This window comes from Trachymyrmex cornetzi, unplaced genomic scaffold (assembly GCF_001594075.2).
Source record: "Trachymyrmex cornetzi isolate Tcor2-1 unplaced genomic scaffold, Tcor1.1 scaffold392, whole genome shotgun sequence".
In the NCBI taxonomy this organism is placed as follows: domain Eukaryota; kingdom Metazoa; phylum Arthropoda; class Insecta; order Hymenoptera; family Formicidae; genus Trachymyrmex; species Trachymyrmex cornetzi.
In genome coordinates, this window is record NW_017298663.1 from 727,498 (window position 1) to 750,964 (window position 23,467).

Here is a 23,467-nt window from a genome sequence, read left to right on the forward strand (position 1 = left end):
CTCATGTCCAATTGAGCCGTGTCCAACTGGGTGCCACCCATTCAGAACTACGACCGTTCACTGAGCGTTCAGGGAGCTTTTGTATGTGTTTGGTCTATATTTTTAGATCTAACGGAATATACAAATCAGATCCAAGAGCTCACTGAGTACTGAATGCACCCATTACCCCGGATCTACAATAGGGTTTTAAGCCTTAAGCCATAAGAAATGGGTGAATCACAGTCGCTTATTCTTCTCGGATTTGACTGTAATTGGTCAGTTTCTTACGGCATAAGGCATAAAACACCTATTGTAGATCCGGACTTAAGGTAAATTGTCACGAGTTGCTCTAACCGGCTGTTTTAGCAACAAAAAATGTCACGTGATCAAAATGGGCGTTTGATATTCGTCAATTTTGACCACACGATTCTTTTTGTCATTAAGGCTGCTTTCCTTTTAGGAGACACAGTCGACACAAATCGACACAAGTGTCGTTCTATCTTTGTCACTCTCTGAATATCAAGAAGGATAGAACGACATTTGTGTCGACTTGTGTCGATTTGTGTCATCAAATGGAAAGCAGCCTAAAACAGTCAATTTGAGCAGCTCGTGAAAATTTACCTTTAGTTGCATTCAGCGGACTTATATATATTGGTAATTTTAAACGTCTTTTTTGACAATATATTTTAATCCTAAATGTAATAAATCGTTTCATGATTTTATATGAAATATTGTGACAATTTTTAAATGTCTTATGTGATTGATAACAAGGTTAGAATGTTACTTTCGACGCTTTCCTATCACATAATATCTGTATCTTTTATATATTATTCGAAACCTTTATAATAATGTATATAGCCTTACCTATATATTTATAATTTTGATACAACTAAAATAATTTCGTTACTTCTGATCACTTCGCATTACAGCTTCCATGACCCTACGCTTTACGTAGTAGAGAGTCTAGAGCTCTTCTCTAATAGAGTCAAAGATATAGGTAAATACAATTATACTTAAGAACTTAAAATATGTCGATATATTTTAGGTCAAAAAATGGTTTTTTTTTCCGATGTTTTACCAAATCCAAAAATCTCAAAAAATATTGAATATATGATAAGATTTAGCTGCTGAATTATATTATTGAAGTAGTTAAACATTTAGATCATATAAAAAATGCGATTTTTTAAATTCTTAAATTGTTTAAAAACAGAATTTTGGGCCAAAAATGACAAAACAATTCTTATTTTTTGATACTCTTTATGTCCATGATTTTTCTTTTAAAAATCCGTTTAGATTTAGCGGAGAAAAAAAGATAATGAAAAATCACATTTTTTTCGATATCTCGAAATGATGTGGCTTTTTGGGATGAAATGTATTATGTACTATGTACATAATATTCTTTCATCTGGATATTCATTTTGCCTCCTGTGGCAATCGGGAGGGTTCCGTTAGCGCACAGTACGAGCACACATCCATTTATATCGACCGGTGTCTAGTAATTTTTCACTACTTTATCAATAAGAATATTTTATTTTTAATTAGCCAATTAGCGGTGTGCGTTATCGGAACCCTTCCCGGCAATTGATTACGTGCAGAACCTGAAATCCCCTCCTTATGCTGCTACTCTTTATTAAGTAAAATTATCCAGTTGACTTACTTTTTTTATATGTATAATATAATGTGGTACATATAATCTTGCAGTACTCAATTAATATTTTAAATGTTTTTCGCGTCACATAAGGTATATTTCTTAGTTTCATCTTGTATATTTCAATTCCGTATTACTTTGACAACTGCCATGACCGCTTAGTGCTATTACATACATCCATAGATAGTGACTCGTACTTTGAAAATTTTTGCGCATTCTGCGAAAACCATCAAAAGAAAAAGTGTAACAACGTCAGTGTCCACGACTGTACAGCAATTTATTTAATTCGGAAGAACATGTGTGTACAATTACTAAATATACATTTTTATAATATTTAATTTGATTATTTTTTTTATAAAAGTAATTCGTAAAAATGCTGCAAAAAGAAAGAGAAAAAATGTTATCGACAAAATTCATAAACTTTATAGAAGACATAGTACATCGAGAAAACAAATACTTTTACCTTGTTTGTATAACACCGACCTTCAATTTTTTCTTATTTGTAGCCGATTTTCATTTTTATCTTTATTTTGGGAAGTTTGTAATATAAGACGTTCAAGTTGTTTCCTTATTAATTGTAAAGAGTCACCAGAAATCAGTTTTTCCTGTTGCAATAGGTCAAACAATTTTTTTATTATAGTAACTTTTTCGTTATATCTTCTCAACTTCTGTTGTAATGTTTTATTCTTTACTTTCATATCTTTGACATTTTTTGATAATTCATTAATTTTTTTTGTTGCATTAATAAAATCTATTTCTCTTCTTATTTTATAGTTGAAATTAATGGAACTGGGCAAAGTAGGCACATTTTTTAAACCAATTCGAATAAATTTACGTTTTTGACCTGGCTGAAGAATTGCTTGCTGATTTGGATTTCGAGTGCCAAATATATTTGATCCATCATTTTTTTTCATAATAACATTATGATACTTTGAGTAGTTGTGATCTAATGCAACACTTTTCTCTGAGACATAAGTTTCATTGGAACTTACAGATTTATTACTGCTTACAGAATTGTAGATCTCATTTGAATCAGATCGAAAAAAATTGCATTTTTTATCTAGGTGAGAAATTGTATTTTTAATCGATTGATTTCGATTTTCAGTGTCAAATATACACAATCCATAATTTTCAATCGTAGTGTTAACATCGTTCTTTAAATTAGTGTGATTTCGTACAGCATTTTTGTCAAAAACACAAGTTTCACTAGAACTTACAGATTTAACGCTTGCAGAATTGCAGATCTCTTTTGAATAAGTTCGAATAAATTTGTATTTTTCATTTGTGAGAAATGTGTTAGGGTGAAGAATTGTTTTTTGAACTGATTGATTTTGGTTTCGAATATCAAATGTATTTGATCTATTATTTTCAATCATGCTAACATTATTCTTTAAATTATTGCTATCCCGTGCAACACTTTTCTCCAAGCTACAAGTTTCATTAATGTTTATAGATTTATTAATACTTGTAGTATTGCAGACCTTTTTTGGCTTTAACATTACAGTATCAACCAGTCCATTTTCTGTAACAAATGAAGAATAATCTTTTGGTACAGCATTTTTACGTAAATAAGAACGTTGATATCCCATCCCTTCTATAATATCCTTTTTATTAAAATGCAGATTACAAATTCTGCTTGCTTTTGTCGGTTTCCAATCCGGTTTTCCAACGGCAGCAATCCATTTGTCAAGACGATTTTTATCATTTAGAGGAAACCTATGACATTCAAAACAATGCTTGTTCAATAACTTAAACTGGATCACTTATATCAATAAATGAAATAAGAAAGCGTCAAATGCGGTTTCTAAACATTGGGGTGTAATAGTATTTTTAAATTTTACATGCATCTATATACAGGATGTATAAAAAGTACCGGGGTGGCGAAATATTTCGAAAACTAATGGTGAATTTAACAAACCGTCCTAGTGTGCGCACTGAGTGCGAACTTTTTCGGTGCCACACATTCGGATTATGCACACTGTATCAGTGAGTTTAGATTCTCGTATTCGGCAAATGAAAATTGACCCAGTGTAGTGCTGAATTTATATTTGAACCGATCGAACAAACTAAACGAGTCCAAAAAATGTTGCACTGACATTTCTGACAGTGCAGTTTGGTATAGTACCAAAGTGGTTCTGCACTCGCACCGTGTTAAGAGTAGCACTAGAGCAGAGGTGTATATCATTTGTCCACATCACTAATCAGCTAATTTAAAGAAATACTAAGAACCGACCAATATGAATGGTGTATGCAATTGAACTGTGTACAAGTGCACCGCTGCCCCAGCAGTGCATGTGAGCCGAAATCGTCATAAGCATTTAAGGAAAAAGTGTTTCAGATAAAAGTAGAATTTCAAAAGATCTATTTACTGATGCTATGAGTTTGACTTTGAGTGGCGTCGCCAAGGTCAGATCGATGTTTTAAATCTATTTTTAATTACAAAAATCTAATAACTGGTGTCAAGAGTTTTTCAAAACAACACAATAAAGTTCAATTTTTATTAAGTACTTTTCGAGTTATGAGGCTTGAAAGTTACTGTACCGCTGTCGTTAGCATTACTCAAAAGTGTCCAATCGACGGCTAAAAGCTCTTGAATGTTGTGCGGGATCATGATCTGAATAATATTTATCAGAATCAAGATCATTGGAGAGTGTTCCTATTATTTTCATTTTTATGTAAAAATAAATTTTTAGTGCAATGAAAATAAGAACAACCTCCAATGACCTTGATCTTAACAAATGTTACTCAGGGCATGACCCTGAACAACATTCAAGAGATTTTAGTCAGTCAGACACCTTGGGAAACGCTAACATCGGCGGTACTGTAACTTTCAAACCTCACAACTCGAAAAGTACTTAATAAAAATGAACTTTATTGTAGTATTTTGAAAAGCTCTTGACACCAGCTATTAGATTCTAGAATTAAAAATTGATGTAAAAAATTGATGTAACCTTGACCTGACTTTGTCGATGCTACTCGAATCAAACTCATAGCCAATAAATAGATCTTTTAAACACTATAACTTTAAATCCCCTACAACTTTTATCGGAAATATTTTTTCCTAAAATGCTTAGTTTTCAAGAAATTTTGCCGTCCGGTACTTTTTATACGCTCTCTATAAATAATATGCTTATATGAATAAATCAAGAAAACGCCAAATGCGGTGTAGGCTAGAAATTATTTGTACATGCTCGTCTCTTAATACGTTTTGTCTTTAAATATATTGGTTATTGGCGATAAATATACCACACGTTTCAAAGGTTGAATTAGAACCCGTCCTAAATAGTTGCAGTTCCAGAAAAGTAATTATATGTAACTTTTTTCTAGGATAGAAATGTAAAAAACCATACAGACATATTGAAATTGTCTTTGTTATAAATGTCCCTAACACATGTCATTATTTTATCGATGTGAATTGTCGCATAATAAAATCAAATTTGCAAAGCTTCTTAACATGTTGAATTAAAGATCACGAAATTAAAGAAGACATCAGTATCATGAAGAAGTAATTCTACTTATCGATAACTGTACGCAACCCCTTCCGCGCTGACTCTGATTAGAGCCTTGAAATTTATTTATTATTGTTACTTTAAATACAGAGCCTGTTTTAACCATTATATTCCTCTAGATAATGATAGCATTTAAGAAAAGTTTAGATCCTCAAATCCCTACCAAAAGTAATTCTGACCTCCTAATGATATGATTTTATTCATTTGTTGGCTTATCATCAAAACTGTTCAACACAATAAATATGTTATTGATATGCTCAGAAGTACTTATACCATGTAAGCATAAATAATAAAATCGAGACATCCAAGATGAGCAATGCTGAACTACTTTCTAGGCTGGATGATACAGAATAGAAATCATATAGGAGCTGTTCTTCCTAATTATTACATTACTATTGATAATTCAATACTTCTTAAAGCTCGAGTACAGGCATGTTAATAAAACACGATACCACATGTCTGCAAGATTGTAGCAGAACATAATGATGAAGGAAAAAATGCTATTAAAGAATATTATTGTACATGTAGAATGGTGCTTGTATTGCTGTTTTGCCCTTATTATATGTCGATCATTTAGTATTTAGGCTAAATATCTTCTCAATGATATACGAATTAATATCTTCTGAGTACATTAACAATATATTTGTTGTGTTGGATAGTTCTGATGATAAGCTAACAAATGAATAACATCGCATCATTAGGTTAGAACTATTTTCGGTGGGAGATTGAGGATCTAAACTATTTCTTTTTAAATGCTACCATTATTATCTACAAAATTACATATAATTAATGACTAGATGCGAATGGTTCAAAATTCTTATGAAAATGAGCGGAGTTCTTATAACTGTTGGTTTACCGAGATCTAACCTGTCGTTTTTATAATATTACTTACCGGAAAGAATGAACTTTACTTTTTGATTTAAGATTGCTTACGCATTTTTTTACACTACATGGCATATTTTACATGATAATTATTGACAATTTAGAAAAAAAAAGAAAAACCACTGTAATGCGATTTTTATGTAATGCGTCGTTTACAATAATCGGCAATATTCGATTATTCACATCGCATGGGTTGCGTTCGGAAATGGTCGCGTTCAGCAGACTCAACTGTTGTGGAGCGGATCCGTGAGCGCTCGCTGCTATTGGATGATCTAGAAGAATACACCAATAACAGCGAGCGCTCACGGATCTGCTTCACAACAGTTGAGTCTGCTGAACGCGACCAATATCAACTGGATGCTACCGTGTATCAGACAGAATCAAGGGACTTCTTCAGGTTCCTCTCATAGGCTGCGTTCAGCAGACTTATGCGGGGTCTACAATAGAAGTCGTAGCAGTCGTAGGGTCTTAAGTCATAGAAAATTGACCAATCATAGTCGATTATTCTTCTCATATTCTACTGTGATTGGTAAATTTTCTACGACTTAAGACTACGACTGCTACGACTTCTATTGTAGACCCCGCTTTAACAGTTTTGCAACCGTTTTGTGATTCCTCGCTGAGATAGGACTATTCCATATCATGGTAAGAGATATGATAGGAACGTGGTAGAACATACAGTGCTACACACATTACTATTGCAAACGTGATAGTACTCAAGAAATAAAAACATATGCATTTTTAGTTAAAATGAAGTAGTTTATTATATATTTTTAAATACTTTATTATGTTATATATTATAACTTTTCAGTACTACTGCGTGTACAATACTCTACTGCAATGTAATAGTATTACTTGAAAATATATTATACACAGTAGAATTGTACAATTATATATAGCACACATTTGTATAAATATTACAACATATTGTACATTATAATTCCTACATTTAGCAATTATATCTTGCATGCAGTTATATTTTATATGAGTATACTTATATACTTATGTTTTTATGTAGACTTTTACATTTTAACTTTATATTATTCAAATAAAATAAGTAACCAAACTTTCGAGAATGTCAAAAAACAAAAACAAACAAGGGCCAATGAGAGTTTTTTGCTCGGTTGTTAGTGCGAAAATAAAAATTGTTTGTCAAAAAACTATAGTATAATTAGTTACGCATAACGTTTCGGCCTACTTCCGGGCCATCATCAGTATATCTGATAACGTATGTTGTAAAATTCTCACTTCTTCATGGAGAGACGGTAGAGTGGCAACTCAATCTCCTTATTCTATTTACAATGGTTGACAATTCACTTGACTTCGACTCTGATTCCGAACAACGTACAGTGTCTCTTACAATTAGGAGGAAACTTTTCAATGCCTCCTTCTAATTATAAAAAAATTATTTTAGAATTTATAAAAAACATCGAAAATAGTCTTAATAAATTACACGTAAGCAAACGATTAGACGTTAGGAACCGAATGTCAATTATTAATAATCTTTCATCGAGTTTTAGTCGGATGGATTTTTTGGAGGATAAGTTTGCAGATATTACTATTACATATTTTTCAAAATTAGAATTAGAAATTAGTAACTTTAAACACTTTGTTTGTACCTCTTTAGCTGAAATAGTAATAGGTTCAGAAGCAAAAGGATTATCGATTACAAATATGTTTAGATTTTGAGAATTACAAAATTCTAAAAAAAGAGAGACTGAGTATTAATAATTCTCCTATCGCAAAGAGGTATACATCATTTTCATACATCATAATCGTAACAGTTGTAACAAGAATCGTAATTTCATTAAAAATGTTTGCAATACATTGTCTTTTATTAAAAAAATACCTTATGTATATATATATATATATGTATACACACGCAATTACTTTATGGTAATGTAATACAAATCTTATTTTATTATATAACAAAAATATAACTTCTGTTATGTTACATGTTATATTTATGAGTAGCAAATTACAATTGACCGGTATGTTACCGATAACAATTATGTTTATTACTTGTAACATTCTAATTTATTGCACTTATATAACACTAATATAACGATGTTTACTGGGCATAAGGTCATAAGCTAACAAATCGGCCAATCACAATCGAGCGTTTCAAAATGTGAAATCGCAATTTTGATTGTGATTGATCGATTTGCTTGAGACCTTACGATTACGACTAAAATCTTTGTACATATTATGCATAATAGCAATAGTGGAACATTTAATGAAAAATTTATTTTTAATGGAGGTGACTTTATAAACAAGGAATAAGTTCAACATGGTAATAACGTTAATAAAATTAAAATTTAAATTATATATAGAAATATTATATAAAAAATTTAAGTTATACAGCATTATGTAATATGAATTGTATCACATAATACTAAAAAATAAAAATGTCTGCAGTTACATACATACATTAGCAAGAATTACGTACGGTAGTTATTCGTGACAAATCTCTGGTTAACCATCGCTATCGATGATTGCATACGGAAATATAGTAGTCACATTTGTTTCATCTTGTTACATATATTAATATTATAATAGACGCTAATTTTATGAAAAATACTTACACAAGGTTCACGATAGAAGTCGCAGTGATTGTAGGGTCTTAAGTCGTAAAAAATTGATTAACCACATAATTGAATATGTGAAGAATAATCGATTATTGGTCGATTTTCTACGACTTAAAATCCTATGATCGCCACGACTTCTATTGTAGACCCCGTATTAAGAAAGTAGATGGAGTTTGAGACTCGAAGAAATCGTGAAGATGTTAAAATTTACGAAGTAAATAGCTAAAATTATTACGAACTATAAAGAATGGCGTTTTCATCTCTGGTAAAAATTTCAAGCATGTCCGTACGTGAATTTGAACATCTGGTTAAATGTAGTTTCTTGCACTGGAAATCCTGTTATATCCAAAATACATTTGGAGTTCCAGGTAAGTTCTACATCAACTCTTGTTTGCGAATCTTGTTCTGTCCATTTTGGAATTCCAAATAATTCAGGATAAATCCTGTTTTTAACTGAATACGAATCTTCATGCAATTATAGATTCCCATCTTTTAATGGGAAATCCATTAGTCGTCACTAATTTAAACATAGGAATACATAAACCGGATTATGTTATTTCTTGATAAAAACCAATAAACTTTATATCGTAAATTTTTTGCAATATCTAACGTATTTGGAATTACGGATATAAAAAAACAACATTTTTATCTGGAAATTCAACTATGTACCATGAAATGGAAATACTTATATAACCAGATTTAATATTTACTTAGATGAACTTTATGCTAGTTAAAGACTGATTTGTCCATATCTATCCTCATGTGAGTGTAAGTACTTTTTACTTGGACATAACTGGAATTTTTAGCAGGGATAAGTGTTAACATCACATCATCTATATCTGATTATATTCGTACACGTATATTATACTTACCGATCATATTATATAATACATTACAAAACAAAGAATTAATAACAAGGCTAATAAACAAATAAAAAAATGACCACAACTACAAAACGACACAGCCAAAGCGAGCGATAAAGCGTACTTTTAATTTCTAGAGACTGGAAAAATCATCTGCATTAAATGATTGGAGAAATCTTTGAATTAATTATTTTTTACATTTGTTAAAACTATACGTTTCTAATTATAGTCTTGTGCGTATCCAATTGCAGTATCTAATTGCTACCGAATCAACGGTATAAATAAATATAAAACTGGCTCTGAAAAATTTTATATATAATGCAGTAACGAAATATCAGTGATTGTTTTTTCGACTATCTGACGTTAATAATTTTCTTATAAGGTTCATCTTTGCAGAAGATAATTTATCTTCCTTGATAAAGTGAACGGCCTTATGTTTATCTATCATTTCATTTTCATCGTGAGAACTCTCAAAACATGAAGGACAATAGAGATCACCTGTACATCCTGTGCATTTATATAGGTCTGATTCATTCACAGTTCGCGAGCACATGATGCATTCATTTTCATTCTCGTCTTCATCTTCAGTTTCATCTTCATTATCGTCTTGTACGTTTGGAGGAGTCTGTGTGATTTTTTAAAAATATAAATTTTATGTAAAAATATTAATAATTATTTGCTAAATTCGAATATACAGGGTGTCCTTGATCTACGGAATCGCATGTCAGCGGTGTGCGCGACAAGAGCCAATAAACGCCATAACTCGAGCTACGCGCTTGCCAAGCAATCCTTACTCCATGCGGTCTGTGTATCGAGCGATAGGCATACACTTGGTAGTAGTAGGCCGAGCGAATAACGCACTATCTTTAAAATTAATCTTTCGTTAACTATTGCAAAAATTGCAAAATTGTAGAAGACTTTTTGACTCATTGTCAGTTCATTTCGCTCTACCTGCTCATGACGGGCGATCCCATAGATCGAAGACATCCTGTATAACTATATGATTTTTCAGAACATAAATGACTGTAGAATGAAATAAAAATAAAGAGCTAAACATGCACGTTTATAATTTACGAATACATACCTCTATTTCCATTGCTGAAATTTTGTTAATTAGTTCTGTATTATCGCTGCTTGTCGTATCACGTAACTTCTTGTAAATGTCGATTTCTTCCTTCATGCATTGATCAAAACGCTAGAAGAGATAAAATCGATAATTTTACATTCTAAACTTTATAATGTCATCCACTCACAGTTCTATTGCCATCATCCTGTAAGGAGTTGAACATCTCCTCGATATCTTTACAAAGGTCGCTAGTTGAAGGCAGCTCCATTGGCGCAAGGTATTCCTGAATTAAATCCTCTGCTTTCTCTTGATCTGTTCTAGTATCTATTCGATATATCTGCAATAATCAATTTATAAAAATAAAAATCTACGTAATGCAATTATATTTATATATTTCAAGAAAAAGAGCTACGAACCAGAAATTTTACGTATAAAATTGGTAGATAAGTAAAAAAGTCTTGAAGGCTCCTGACTACTCAGCCAAGAACTCTGCGTTGATGGTGGCGACACACAATCAAACGGCGGTCTAGCGAAACCGGTAGCAACACCTTCAAGCACGAGCCCATGTACGTGTGCTCGCCTTCGGCGCGCCAAGAGTGAACGAGACAGCGAGCTCCTTCTCACACTATAGTCGCTTGTTTCAAGCGACCGAAAATGCTTTCTCGGCAATCTCGACCGCTCGGCAGCCCTAAGCATCAATAAGGGGGGCATTCTAAATAACATATAAGTTTTAATAAATTGTAATAGTGTATCCCTCCCTTTAATCTAGAATAGTATAAATCAAGTTAAAACGCAACAGTTTAGAGATATTTAACGAGATATTTAATTGTTTTTCATGCGCGTTATATAGTATATCCCTCCTTCATAAACTCGAGTAGCAAGAATAGTTCAGTAGAAGTAGAATTTTATCGGAAAAAAATTATAAACTAGCATTTCTTTTCACGAAAGTCTCGAAAAGCCATCAGAAAAGAAAGGCGTATGTTTGAGACTCGAGACTTGTGAAGAAAATATGCGAAAAAAAATCGAATAGTTGCAATCAGCAACCACACGTTTTTCGCTTATAAAACGAAAGATATTGATTGTATGGAAAAAAGTTCCACATAAAAAATATAAGTATTCGAAATACCTACAAAATGAGACGTGAAACATTAAAATCGATCTATTAGTTCAGTAAAAAAAAAAAAAAAAAAAAAAAACACTGAAAAAGGCCTTTTTTTCACTCGCTCTCTGTTCATTGAGATTTAAACGCAAAGCTTTGAAATTCTCGTAAAATATAGCCCTCGTAATGACAAACAAATCTAATCCTGAACAAGTTTGTTAGTTTTTGCAAAAAGCCATTTGTTCACTAAAAACCTGTCTGCGGAAAACTTAATTTCTTCATCTTTGAGCAATCGTACAGCAATTTAATTTTTCTTCTTCAAGAGTTGCACTATCACGTACACTTAATAACAAAACGATTTTTTGCAATTAAACTATTATAAAACGATTTTAAAAAGTGGATATCTTTTTTTCGTATAAAAAAATGGAATAATTCCAATAACCATATCAAATAATCGTGTGAAGCATTCGGCAGCTGACATTTTTTTACGAATTTAAAAAAAAAGTAACTTCCGATTATTAGGAGCCAAGATAACAATTTTTTTTCGAAAAACCATTATGGCTCTAATTTTTAAGATTAAGAGTTCCGTCTGACACCAATTTGTCAAGGAAGAATTGAATTTGCTGTTAAAAATTCTCGAATTTTTTACTGCCGAAAAAGTTTGTTTAAAATCATTGGAAAGTTGAAGAACGCGAGCGAGGTAGTGCGCCAGGCGGAGTGAGAGAAGCCGGCGCAGAGTCGAGTCAGGAAGATCGGGCCGCTCGGCGATTCGCGCATCTAATTTTGTGTGTTAAAATTTGTTAAATTTACATTTTCTCAGCAATAAATTGACGTAAAAACATGATTTTTTTATATTTGGGGTAGCTCGACGAGATATAAACAAATAACTTAACAAAATGTTTCGCAAAGTAATTGTAACTATGAAATTTTTAGTTTTTTGTTTCTTGAATTTTTATTTTTTCGGTTTATTACTAAAAAATCACGTTTGAGTGTGGAGTGCATGTCTGATTAACAAATTTAAGTCACATACATTAGCTACGTTTCTTTATTTAATATGCTGTAAAAAATGCCCAATTGGACAATTAAATGTACGGAATTATCAGTTGAAAATTATTTTTGTGAATTTAATTGCAGATACAAATATGACATATATGAACAAATAATTAATAAATAATTTGCCAAATGTTAGTGTAACTGTTGAACATAGTCGCAAAATATATTTTTCATGTAACACTAATTTACTTTTATATTTGCGAAAATTAGTGTTATATTTTCAACAATCCTATATCTTCAATTATATGGAAGTTGGTAAAACACCAGAAAGTGTGTTAGCTACATTAAAGATGTTAAGTCTAGTAATATGTAAACTTTGGTAGGCGTCTTTTAACTCTAATCGCATAATTGCCTTTACATGATTTAATTGGATATTCTTTGCAAATCGTTTGTATGAAATACTATTATAAAGTGATTAATCATTACATTTAGTAAGCTTATATAAGTGTAAAGGGACTATGTCGCATTTTAGACAAGAATTTAGAAATTTTATTCGAATCCTAATGTTCATACTTAGTTTAATTAATTTACATAATTCTTTGAGTAAATTGCAATTATTGATACCAAAATGATTTCTAATAAAGGAAAAGATGAAAAAAGAAGAAGAATATTCGTGAATATAACGCATAATTTCGCCCGCGTAAATACGATCAATAGTACACTGAGCATTTTCAATTCTTTACACATAAGATTACAGTTTACTATGGAGGTTGGTGTTAACGACATAATATGTTTTCTTGATACAACGATTATCATTGACAATGCAGAGAATCATTTTTGATACATATCACGAAGCAACATTTTCTGACAAGTTCCTCAATTTCCATTCGAATCACCCTCTCTGTCACAGAAGAGGCACAATCATTAGTTTTTTAGATAAAATATTCTATTTGTCACACCCTCGCTTTTAACAAAAAAATTTGATCGACGCAATTCACACTTTTCTTGAAAATTTTTTGACAAATTCTAATGTATGTGTGTGTATTTTATGTTTCTGTTCATTTTAACTATATATATATAACAAGACGAAGATCCATCTTAATTTATTGATACCAATAATTATATAGTTATACAATGTGAAGTATATTTTCAATTTTCGATCGACTTTATGTTATGTATTTTACCGTTTAGACATATTTTGTAAACATTGATAATGATCCGATTGTGATCGAAACGTTTGTTGTTAGCCGGCATATTATTAAAGTTCATAATTAATTTATTAAAACGTTTTTTTACTTATCTATCAATTTTATACGTAAAATTTCTGGCTCGTAGTCCTTTTCTTTTAACTTGCTTTTTATATTATTGAGTTATTATACTATTATATATTTTTATACATTTCGTTTACATACATTTATGATGTTACTTCCACTGGCTTCTGGATTTTGATCTTTCAATAATGCCAATCTTTGTTTTATCTCCTCAACTGTAGGCAATGGAATGTTTCGTTCCTCATCTTTTAGCTTTCGTAATCTGTCCACAATCTGTTGATCAGCCGGCTCTAATCCCATCTTAAGTTTGTCCCAGTGACTTGCATGTTTATAAATCACTATTGGAGGCTTTACTGGATTTTCTAATAAATCTAGTCTATTAAAATATTCAATATTAAAAAATGTTATTTTTTAAATATAACAATTATATAACATTTTTTAAAATTAACAATAGAAACAAGTTCCCAAGAAATACCAATATAGCAAAAAAGAAAAGGGCTAATGGAAATTAAATAATAGCGCTATATAATATAATAAATGCGCTGTTATATTGTAAAATACATAACTACCGACCATGATAGTTTTGGAACGGCTTATGGTAACCGAGGTATGGCTTTGAAAGGCACCCCAGAAATTGTGTCGCTCGGCGACAAGGCCGCGCGCCGACGGCGGTCGAACCGCCGAGGGACACCATTTCTACCGGTGCGTGTACATGGGCTCGTGCTTGGATGCATGGTGGAAATATATAAGGTGAAGCAATCTGATAGATGCGCAGTAGGAAAGTGCATATTCGGACATATTTGATTGGCTATTCCAGTATAACCTGCGCTATTATAGGTAGGAAAGTGCATATTCGGACATATTTGATTGGCTATTTCCAGTATTTCTACCGCCATTATACGTATTGTTTCACCTTATATATTTCCACCATGCTTGGATGTATGTTACAGCGCCGCACCAAGATAAATGGCTGAACTTGTAGGCGTGGAAAAGTGACGTTTTGACGACGAAATTTATGTTGCATGCCGTTTCGTTATTACTTGTTTAATTGTGAAAATGTGGCTTGTCTCGTAGTTATCAAAGTCATAATTATCGATGAAAACTAAAGTTATCTTAGAATTTTATATGTAAAAGCGTATATTTTACTCGTTTCAACAGCTGTCAGACCATGTGTTTCTGCCCGGATACAGGTTCACTTTACGTGCCTTTTACGACCATTTACTGACTGTCAAGGGAGGAAAAGACAGTTTTCATCGAATTTTACAAGTGTTTTAAAGCGATCTTGTCATTTCGTTTCATCCAAATTGTTTTTATTTAAAAACGGCATGCAACATAAATTAACGTGTCATTCCTCGCTTCTGACGTCACGATTCCAACATGATCGCCGCAACTAGTCAGGAGCCTTAAGCATACTCTTTAAATTATAAGACAAAAATCATCAAAGTGGACAGTAGCAATCAATCATGATCTACGACATCTTCATAGAAGTGACACTTAAACTTGTATGGGCATGTAATCAATGTAATAAATACGAATAATAAGTATTTATAATGCGATTTTGCGACTATTATTTTTAATTTGTGACCGTTAAAATTTGTATATTGAGGATGACCCAACATGAAGGGTCGAAACGTGTTTTTATATTAATAAACGTTAATTTATACATTAAATAATATTATAAACAAGAACAACCAATTTGGCTTACTAGCCCTTTATTTTTTATATTGTGTGAATTTGTTATTCTAATAACTATTATATTCATTTAATTGACACTCATTGCGTATGTGCAAGTTGTATCAATGTGATGAATGACAGTCTACTTTCTTTTGTTTCTTTTTAAAAAAATTATTTTAAATAAAATAGAGCTACAATCCATACGAAAATAATAATTAATAATAGCTATTAATATTAACACACAAACGTTTCGATTTGCTATAAGGTCATATTCATTGTTTACAATTTTGAAAATTATAAAATTCATTGTCGAATCCTAATTAACGTACGCCAGATAGATGTTGGGTGCTGTGTGTCCGTCCTTTATACAGATAATTGTATCACATCTCGACGTTTAAACCGTCATTTTAGATTAATTAGGGTTCGACAATTAATTTTATAATTTTCAAAATTGTAAGCAACGAATATGATCTCGTAACACGTCGAAACGTCTGTGTGTTAATGTTAATAGCTATTATTTATTATTATTTTCGTATGGCTTGTAGCTCTATTTTATTTGTATGATTTATATCTTTTGAGCCGCTTAATATTTTTATATATTTATTTTAAATATATCTTTGACGTTCTCAATTTCATTATAGCTTTATTACATAAGAGTTACTTGTTTCTTTCTGGCCAGTAAACTGGAATGAATCTAAGGAATCTTTTTAGTATGTTGGATTAGTCGGACGGTTGACACCATGATTGATGCATTACTTGTACAAGATAGAATTATTGTGTCTAATTCCGCTGAGAATGACTTGAAGTAAGTTAAAACGCGTATGGATATTATACACCTATATACTAAAAAATGAACTTTAAAAACATCTCCATTGTTACACTTGCGCACAAAGTTTACTGCGCTGACTCCTACTTCCCCTTACATTCTTGTCTTTAATTTGTTAAATAAATACTTAAATAAAAAAATATGTACATATATTCATATCTACGTATCAAATGCACTTACGGACTTATTATCTCATTTTAATTGTAAAAATCTATATTCTTCCCCAATAAATGCATGGTTTTATATTATCCATTTATTTAAACAAAATAATTTTTTACTACATAAGCGTTCTCTTTTTTGTAAAGGATACGCTGTAGCATCTCTTTCATGACATGGCAGTGTCCCTTTCATAATAATATAGAAAGGATGTTTTTAATATATTAAACTTCAAAAATATACTTGATGGGAAACACCGCGTCTCCTGATAGCGCACTCATTATGCAGCGTTATTATTCCCATTAGCTCTTTCCTTTTTTGTTATATTTTTAAATACATATAAATACACATTTTACATAACAAACTATTTGCAAATACATAGCAGGAAAAATCAGTTTCTCTTACTTCATAGTGATGTCAATTGGTGCAAGTAGTTCTTCAGCCACGTTGAGCATTGAAGCATCATTCGCAGCAATATTATCGGAACTTGACTTTTTCATTATGTTCAACTTATAACAACGTCCACAAACTTTCTATCTATATTAGTAATATCACGCTGGTAATTATTTATATGAGCCTCCCACAGCTCAAAAATCCATAAAATTTAAGTTTAATCAGCGCGTTTTTGCATAAAACAAAAGAATTTGGCCGAAAAAATGTCGCTCTGCCCCGAAAACCGAGTTAAAGTTATTGTTAAAGTTGACATCTACATAACGATAACTATCGAGGTTAAGAAATCTATCACATCTACGCAATATGATTGACGTAACACTACAATACGTGGTGAGAATCATGTGAGTCATGAGGTGTGTTCTTTTTAGCTAAGGGCTCGTTCATACCAGAGAGAAACCTGAGAGAGGACATACCGGCATTGCCGGCCCAAAACCTGTAACCGCAAAATGCTGCCGCGCACTACTGGCCCCTGACAAAGTGGATGTAAACTAGATAAGGTAATTATTTTTTATATTTTCTTTTTAAATTTTTACATTTATTAATGCCATGCATACAAATACTATTAGTCTATTTTGCCGTAGTTTCGCTTTATTTTTGTTGTGCACAATCGCATCAACTTGACTGGTTCAATCGTAATATCATTTTTGATATGACATTTTGGACTTTACAGTACTTTACATAACACAATTAATATAATTACCGTCAAAAATGTATCGCTGTTAGCCCATTTATATAAGCGACATTCGAGGTTAGCGACATATGCAATTATATGCAATCACGTGATTCATTTGTCGCTGAATATGAGCGACGAGCGGCACCTTAAATACGTACCTTAAAGGTACTTTTTCATGGGCGTCAGTTGACGCGTTTTCAGCGTCAAAACAGGTCGTGATCAAAATTGACAAATACCAAGCATCAATTTTGATCACGTGACCTGCTTTGACGCTGAAAACGCGTCAACTACAGAATATTCACATTGAAGAGTTTGAGGGGCTCCGCACAATAAAAGGAATAAGGAACAGAGAACAGAGAATAAGAGGCTTCGCACAATAAAGGAACAGGGAACAGAGAACAGAGAATAAGAATTTCAACTTATCAGAAATCATGTATTGTGAAATACACACCGCGTATTCCACAATACATGATTTCTGATAAGTTGAAATTCTTATTCTCTGTTCCCTGTTCCTTTTATTGTGCGGAGCCCCTAAGAATTTCATCCTGTCAGAAACTGTGTATTCCACAATACATGATTTCTGATAAGTTGAAATTCTTATTCTCTGTTCCCTGTTCCTTTTATTGTGCGGAGCCCCTAAGAATTTCATCCTGTCAGAAACTGTGTATTCCACAATACATGATTTCTGATAAGTTGAAATTCTTATTCTCTGTTCCCTGTTCCTTTTATTGTGCGGAGCCCCTAAGAATTTCATCCTGTCAGAAACTGTGTATTCCACAATACATGATTTCGGATAGGTTGAAATTCTTATTCTCTGTTCCTTGTTCCTTTTATTGTGCGGAGCCGTTTACATAAGTTGCAAAGCTGCTTTCTATGCAGCCATTACTATTTACGTGAATACGTATGAATGGTACTGTCGTTTTTCTGTCTTAAATTTTCTTCTTACATTTTCGTGTGACTCTATATGACTTACTCAGTTTTCGCTATAAATATTATAATATCGATGTATGATGATTACGAAATTTGACATTCGTACCGCTTCGATCACATCTGACATTACGCATATAATTGTTAAATAATCTTTACTTTTGATGAATCACTTGTCATGAATGAGGATAACGTGTGGAGTGAACTAGCGAGCATTCCTGCCGATCCCCCTGAGACAAGAGACAAGTGTCAACAATGCAAGCAAGTGCCAAAAAATCCTTGCCCAATGTGATAAAGGATGGTAATTATGAAGGAGATAAGCTTAACACAAAAATCAATGAAATTAGGCTTATTTGACACGTTTTTACATAAAATGAAAGAACCTAACAGAAGAAAAACGTCACTCTGTCCCGTGAACCAAGACATTAATCGTTAAAGTTGATGACTATTCAGGTTAGGAGGTTGCTGTAGATTTGTCTTCAACGATTTCAAATATACCGACACTGTAGCAACATACAGACAACAATGTGTATACGTATTGCCAGCAGTTTAACAGCAAGATAGTTGCGTCAATATTATCGTTTTCGGCAAAACGACAGCGTTGTATGATGCTGCATATTATTATGGCAACTTGATGGCAATAGTACGAATTTTGATGATGACGGGTTTAAAGTTGTCGGCAAATTGCTGGAAAGTTGCTACTTAATATTATCAGTTGCGGGATTCTCTAAACATTCGTATCATCGACAATTGTCGCTATCGTCAACTAACAATAGCCAATGAGTACCACTCTTTCTTCCAGGATTGTCCTACCATTGACTGTTGCTAGTTAACTATAGCGACAATCATAGATAAGACGTTTTTTTAAAATTTTTTAATTTAAAAAAATTTTTTTTAATTCTGCCCATAAACTTCTAGCATTTATCCAGAATGAACTTGGTATCTTATAATAGGAGCCTTTCCTCTATATAGTAGAAGAATCCGCAAGTTAATAAAATTTTGATATATTTTTTATTATAACAGAAGATAATGAAAGAATCTTTTAAATTAAAAGACAGTTTGAAGTTAGAATAATAGTCTATTTTCCGAAAAAGTCGTTCCATGGAGAACCCAGCCACAAAGATCGGACCGACAAGCACGCAATTTTATCCCCAACGATATAAATAGTTATATTTATATGCTGGAAAATTGAATACTTGCATATTAATAATTTCTTATCTAACAATTATTTTTTAATAATAAATTTTTTTTTATACGTATAGAAATTCAATTTCGATAATCTTGTATTTAATATATATGTGCAGACGAACAGTAATGCAGCTCAATAATTCTGATTGGTTGATCTACACTCTATTACTTTTCCGAGATTCCGTTTTCTGAAATTCCGACTGTCATGGGATAGCACCCTTATAGCGAATTTGGTCACTTGCACTGCAATAGATCAGTGCATACTAAAAGTTTTACATGAAATTAGCAAAGTTAAATGTAAAAGTATATAAATATTTTAAACGATTAACTATCTACTAATGATATTGTCATGTTATTTTACGAAATATATGTGTATCATTTCATTGTCAAAAATGATTATATTGTATTACTGCATTGAGATATTTTATATAAAGCAGCTTTTAATATGCACCCATCCAGTGTAGTGCGAGTTATCAAATTCACCATTAATTAAGACTCATTCTACATTGGTTGTATTCTACGTAGACGTCGCAGGTTGCAAGCTTGTTGCATCAACCAATTTATACGTCAAAGACACACGACGCTTACGATGCTTAAATTGAGACGCTACGAAATGACCAATGTAGATTAGATTTCTTTATATCTCGGTTCGCGGGCCGAAGCAATGTTTTTTTGCCAGATTCTTTTGTTTTATGCAAATTCGCGTCGAATAAGCCTAATTTCATTGATTTTTGTAAGTAAGCCCGTCTCCTTCATAAATACCGAAGGGGTACTTTCCGGCAAAAGACACACGTGATACAGTGTAACATAATGAATCATTACGTTCTTGTTATTTACCAATATTAAACAAAGATAAAATGATTCTGTTACACTCTCATCTGTGTCTCTTACTGAAAGTGCCTAAGAACTTTTTGAGTCTAATATCATGTATGTTTTCATAGGAGACCTGTACAGGTATGCTGGTGTCCAGGTTTACCGAAACAGCGTCTCAATCCAGCGTCAAGGATAATAATCCTGCAGCATCCAGCAGAAGCTAAGCGCTGTTTACGTACGGTACCAATGCTCACATTGGCATTAGAATCGGGAAAGTGCCTAATTTTTAGGTGAATGAAGTATAGATCACGTTTACACAGCACTCTTAACCCGGGAGTAGGCGCGTCTCGAAACTAACGTTAGTAGGCACGTCATGGTCATTTTGACCGAAATATATTTTCGCACATATATGTGTTATAACTAGAATACGTATATGATTATAATTACTATAAGTAATAATTAATAAGAAAAAGTTTTGATAATGCTTTATATTAATCAATTGAAAATAAAGTAACGTAATAATTACTGGAAATAATTATATTGTATTTATATGATATATCTTTATTTTAATTTAATTTTTTTTATTTGTTAAAATTATTGATATGTAACAAAATAATAAGAAAATTATAATTTTATTTTTTATTTATAAAAATATAATAATGGCGGAGACTGGTGGAGACGACAAAACTAATGTAAGTGCGCGCGCTACGGTCTTTTAGATCGTTACAAACATCAAATTTTATGTAGATATAAGCGTGTTTACGTTATCTATATATAAAATTACTAACAAAGTGTTTAATTTACCATTTGGCTCTCAGATTCAATAAATTAATTGTGGAGTGAAATAAGGGCAATTGAGAACAGTCGCAATTGACTTTAGCGTATATCTATTCATATATATTAACTATTAAGTGAACTTGAATTTGTGACAAGGAATTAGTTCCAACGAATTTTATGTAATTTAAAAATTAATGTTATTCTTAAATTATCATTTGTTCTGTGCGATAAATCTTCACTTGTGTAGTTTGTTCTTAACAGCCTTATAGCTGGTTAAGGAGTTTATTCTCAAAGTTCAAATTATGCAATCGTCTCAAAACCATCAAGAATCCACGACTTCAATTTAATGTTGTATACGCTGAAGATGGGTTAATTTGTAAATTGAAACGTTCGTATGTATTGAGAACCAAGAAATTTTGTAATAAAATTACTTATATGTAATAATATATGTGGCTAAATATACGCTAAAGTCAATTACGACTGCTCTCAATTGCCTTTATTTCACTCCACAATTAATTTACGTTATCTATTTTCGCATACTATACGAAAAAATGTTAACATTTACGTAAAGATAAAAATATAATAGTGCCAATAAATTGAAAGATATAAATAAAAAACGGAAGAGTACGACAAAATGACCGGTATGCGATCACTCTCGGATTAATTGATTTAATAACATCTATAGTTATGAAACTGATCAATCATAGCTATTCCTCTGTAGAATGGAATGATTGTGACTATGTTTACACGGTATCCTTAATCGGGTTTAATAACATCCATAGTTATGAAATTGGCCAATCATAGCTGTTTCTCGAAAGAATGGAACGACTGTGATTGGCCAGTTTCATAACTACGGATGTTATTAAACCCGATTAAGGATGCCATGTAAATGTAGTCTGTGATTGATTAGTTTCTAACTGCGGTTGTTATTAAATCTGATTAAGGATGACCGTGTAAACGTAGTCATAGTTACTTAGCTAAATCACTGATTGTATAATCACTGACCATGAGTTTGGATTATATAAGATTTTAAAAAATTATTTTTTTTAAGAGGAAAGAAGTTTCCGTTGCCTAAGCACGAGGGCCTGGCAGAGATATTAAATGACGAGAATACTATTTTACTGTACCCATCGCCTGGCGCTGTAGCACTGGACACGCTAGATTCAGTTGGAATTAACAAACAGAAAGCATATAACTTGGTTCTGCTGGATGGAACATGGCCACAAGCAAAAGTAAACCATCATTAATGACATCTGTAAACTTAATAATAAATCAAATAAACTGTTGCAACAGATGTAACAAAGTGCAACAAAAGTTAAAAATAGTTGAGTCATTTGTTTTTTCCTATATTACTGAAAATCTTGTTGACTTTTATAGTCTACTGATTTGATTCGTATTTTGCCTCGGAGCTAAGATAATTGGGTATCTATTGTCAAAAATAGAAATTCAAAAAGATAAATCGTTTTTAAAACATGAAATTTACAGATGGATGGATAGACCAACACTACACAATTATAATGTAGTTTGCTACACTGCACTACTTAATAAGGAAGAGCCAATACACAGTCGAGGCTACATCTTGGTGCCTAATAATATTTATATGTAAATTTTAAATACATTTTTCGGTAAATGTTACAATAGAAGATTCAGTTCTGATGACTTTGATTTTGACATATGTTGTCATGACCATAGTTGCAAGTTTTCTCTGACTTAAAAATCAGAGATTTCATTTATCTTGCTGAAGATCGCTTGCGACTTTCAAAATTGTTACTATATAACATATATGTAACATGTTCTTTTAAAAAACGTAAAAAAAAGCGTCATCAAATGTTTTCCGTCAACCAGAGAACTGAAGATTTAACTGTGGTCATGACCCTAAGTGATCTCCAACTGGTTTTACTTTATGCTCGTTACCTGTTAAAAAGTTTAATAAAAAATGTTCACTACACGAGGTGAAATGAAGTCTATAATTGTACTGTTCCACATGGGTTTTCGAATTCCACGCGAAACGATGTGTCCACCCCACCTCTCCCCCTGCTTCAGAGCGTATGACTTTCCAGGTGAAGGGAGGTTTTCATCACA

General features: G+C 32.1%; 3 protein-coding genes across 4 annotated transcripts in view; 1 reads left to right on the forward strand and 2 right to left on the reverse strand.

Moving 5' to 3' along the window:
- Positions 1-2,096: 2,096 nt before the first annotated feature.
- On the reverse strand, positions 2,097-6,168 carry LOC108764071 (THAP domain-containing protein 5). The gene is made up of 2 exons (XM_018512086.1): positions 6,029-6,168; positions 2,097-3,343 (listed from the first exon to the last, which is right to left on the reverse strand). The coding sequence occupies exons 1-2, from the start codon at positions 6,091-6,093 to the stop codon at positions 2,113-2,115; spliced, it is 1,296 nt and encodes a 431-aa protein (XP_018367588.1). The 5' UTR covers positions 6,094-6,168; the 3' UTR covers positions 2,097-2,112.
- A 3,410-nt stretch (positions 6,169-9,578) lies between these two features.
- LOC108764112 (uncharacterized) lies at positions 9,579-17,308 on the reverse strand. Its single transcript, XM_018512162.1, has 5 exons — positions 16,960-17,308; positions 14,040-14,274; positions 10,723-10,872; positions 10,554-10,664; positions 9,579-10,094 (listed from the first exon to the last, which is right to left on the reverse strand). The coding sequence occupies exons 1-5, from the start codon at positions 17,052-17,054 to the stop codon at positions 9,804-9,806; spliced, it is 882 nt and encodes a 293-aa protein (XP_018367664.1). The 5' UTR covers positions 17,055-17,308; the 3' UTR covers positions 9,579-9,803.
- Positions 17,309-18,515: 1,207 nt separating this feature from the next.
- The window catches only part of Dtwd2 (DTW domain containing 2), a 7,678-nt gene continuing 2,726 nt past the window's right edge, over positions 18,516-23,467 (forward strand). The window contains exons 1-4 of one of the 2 annotated variants that reach the window (XM_018512164.1): positions 18,516-18,590; positions 18,795-18,868; positions 20,737-20,898; positions 22,437-22,617. In XM_018512164.1, coding sequence (XP_018367666.1) covers positions 18,588-18,590; positions 18,795-18,868; positions 20,737-20,898; positions 22,437-22,617 — 420 coding nt within the window. In that variant the 5' untranslated portion in view covers positions 18,516-18,587. Of the gene's footprint in view, positions 18,591-18,617; positions 18,869-20,736; positions 20,899-22,436; positions 22,618-23,467 lie in introns of those variants that run through there. The other variant, XM_018512163.1, reaches the window with a different exon arrangement.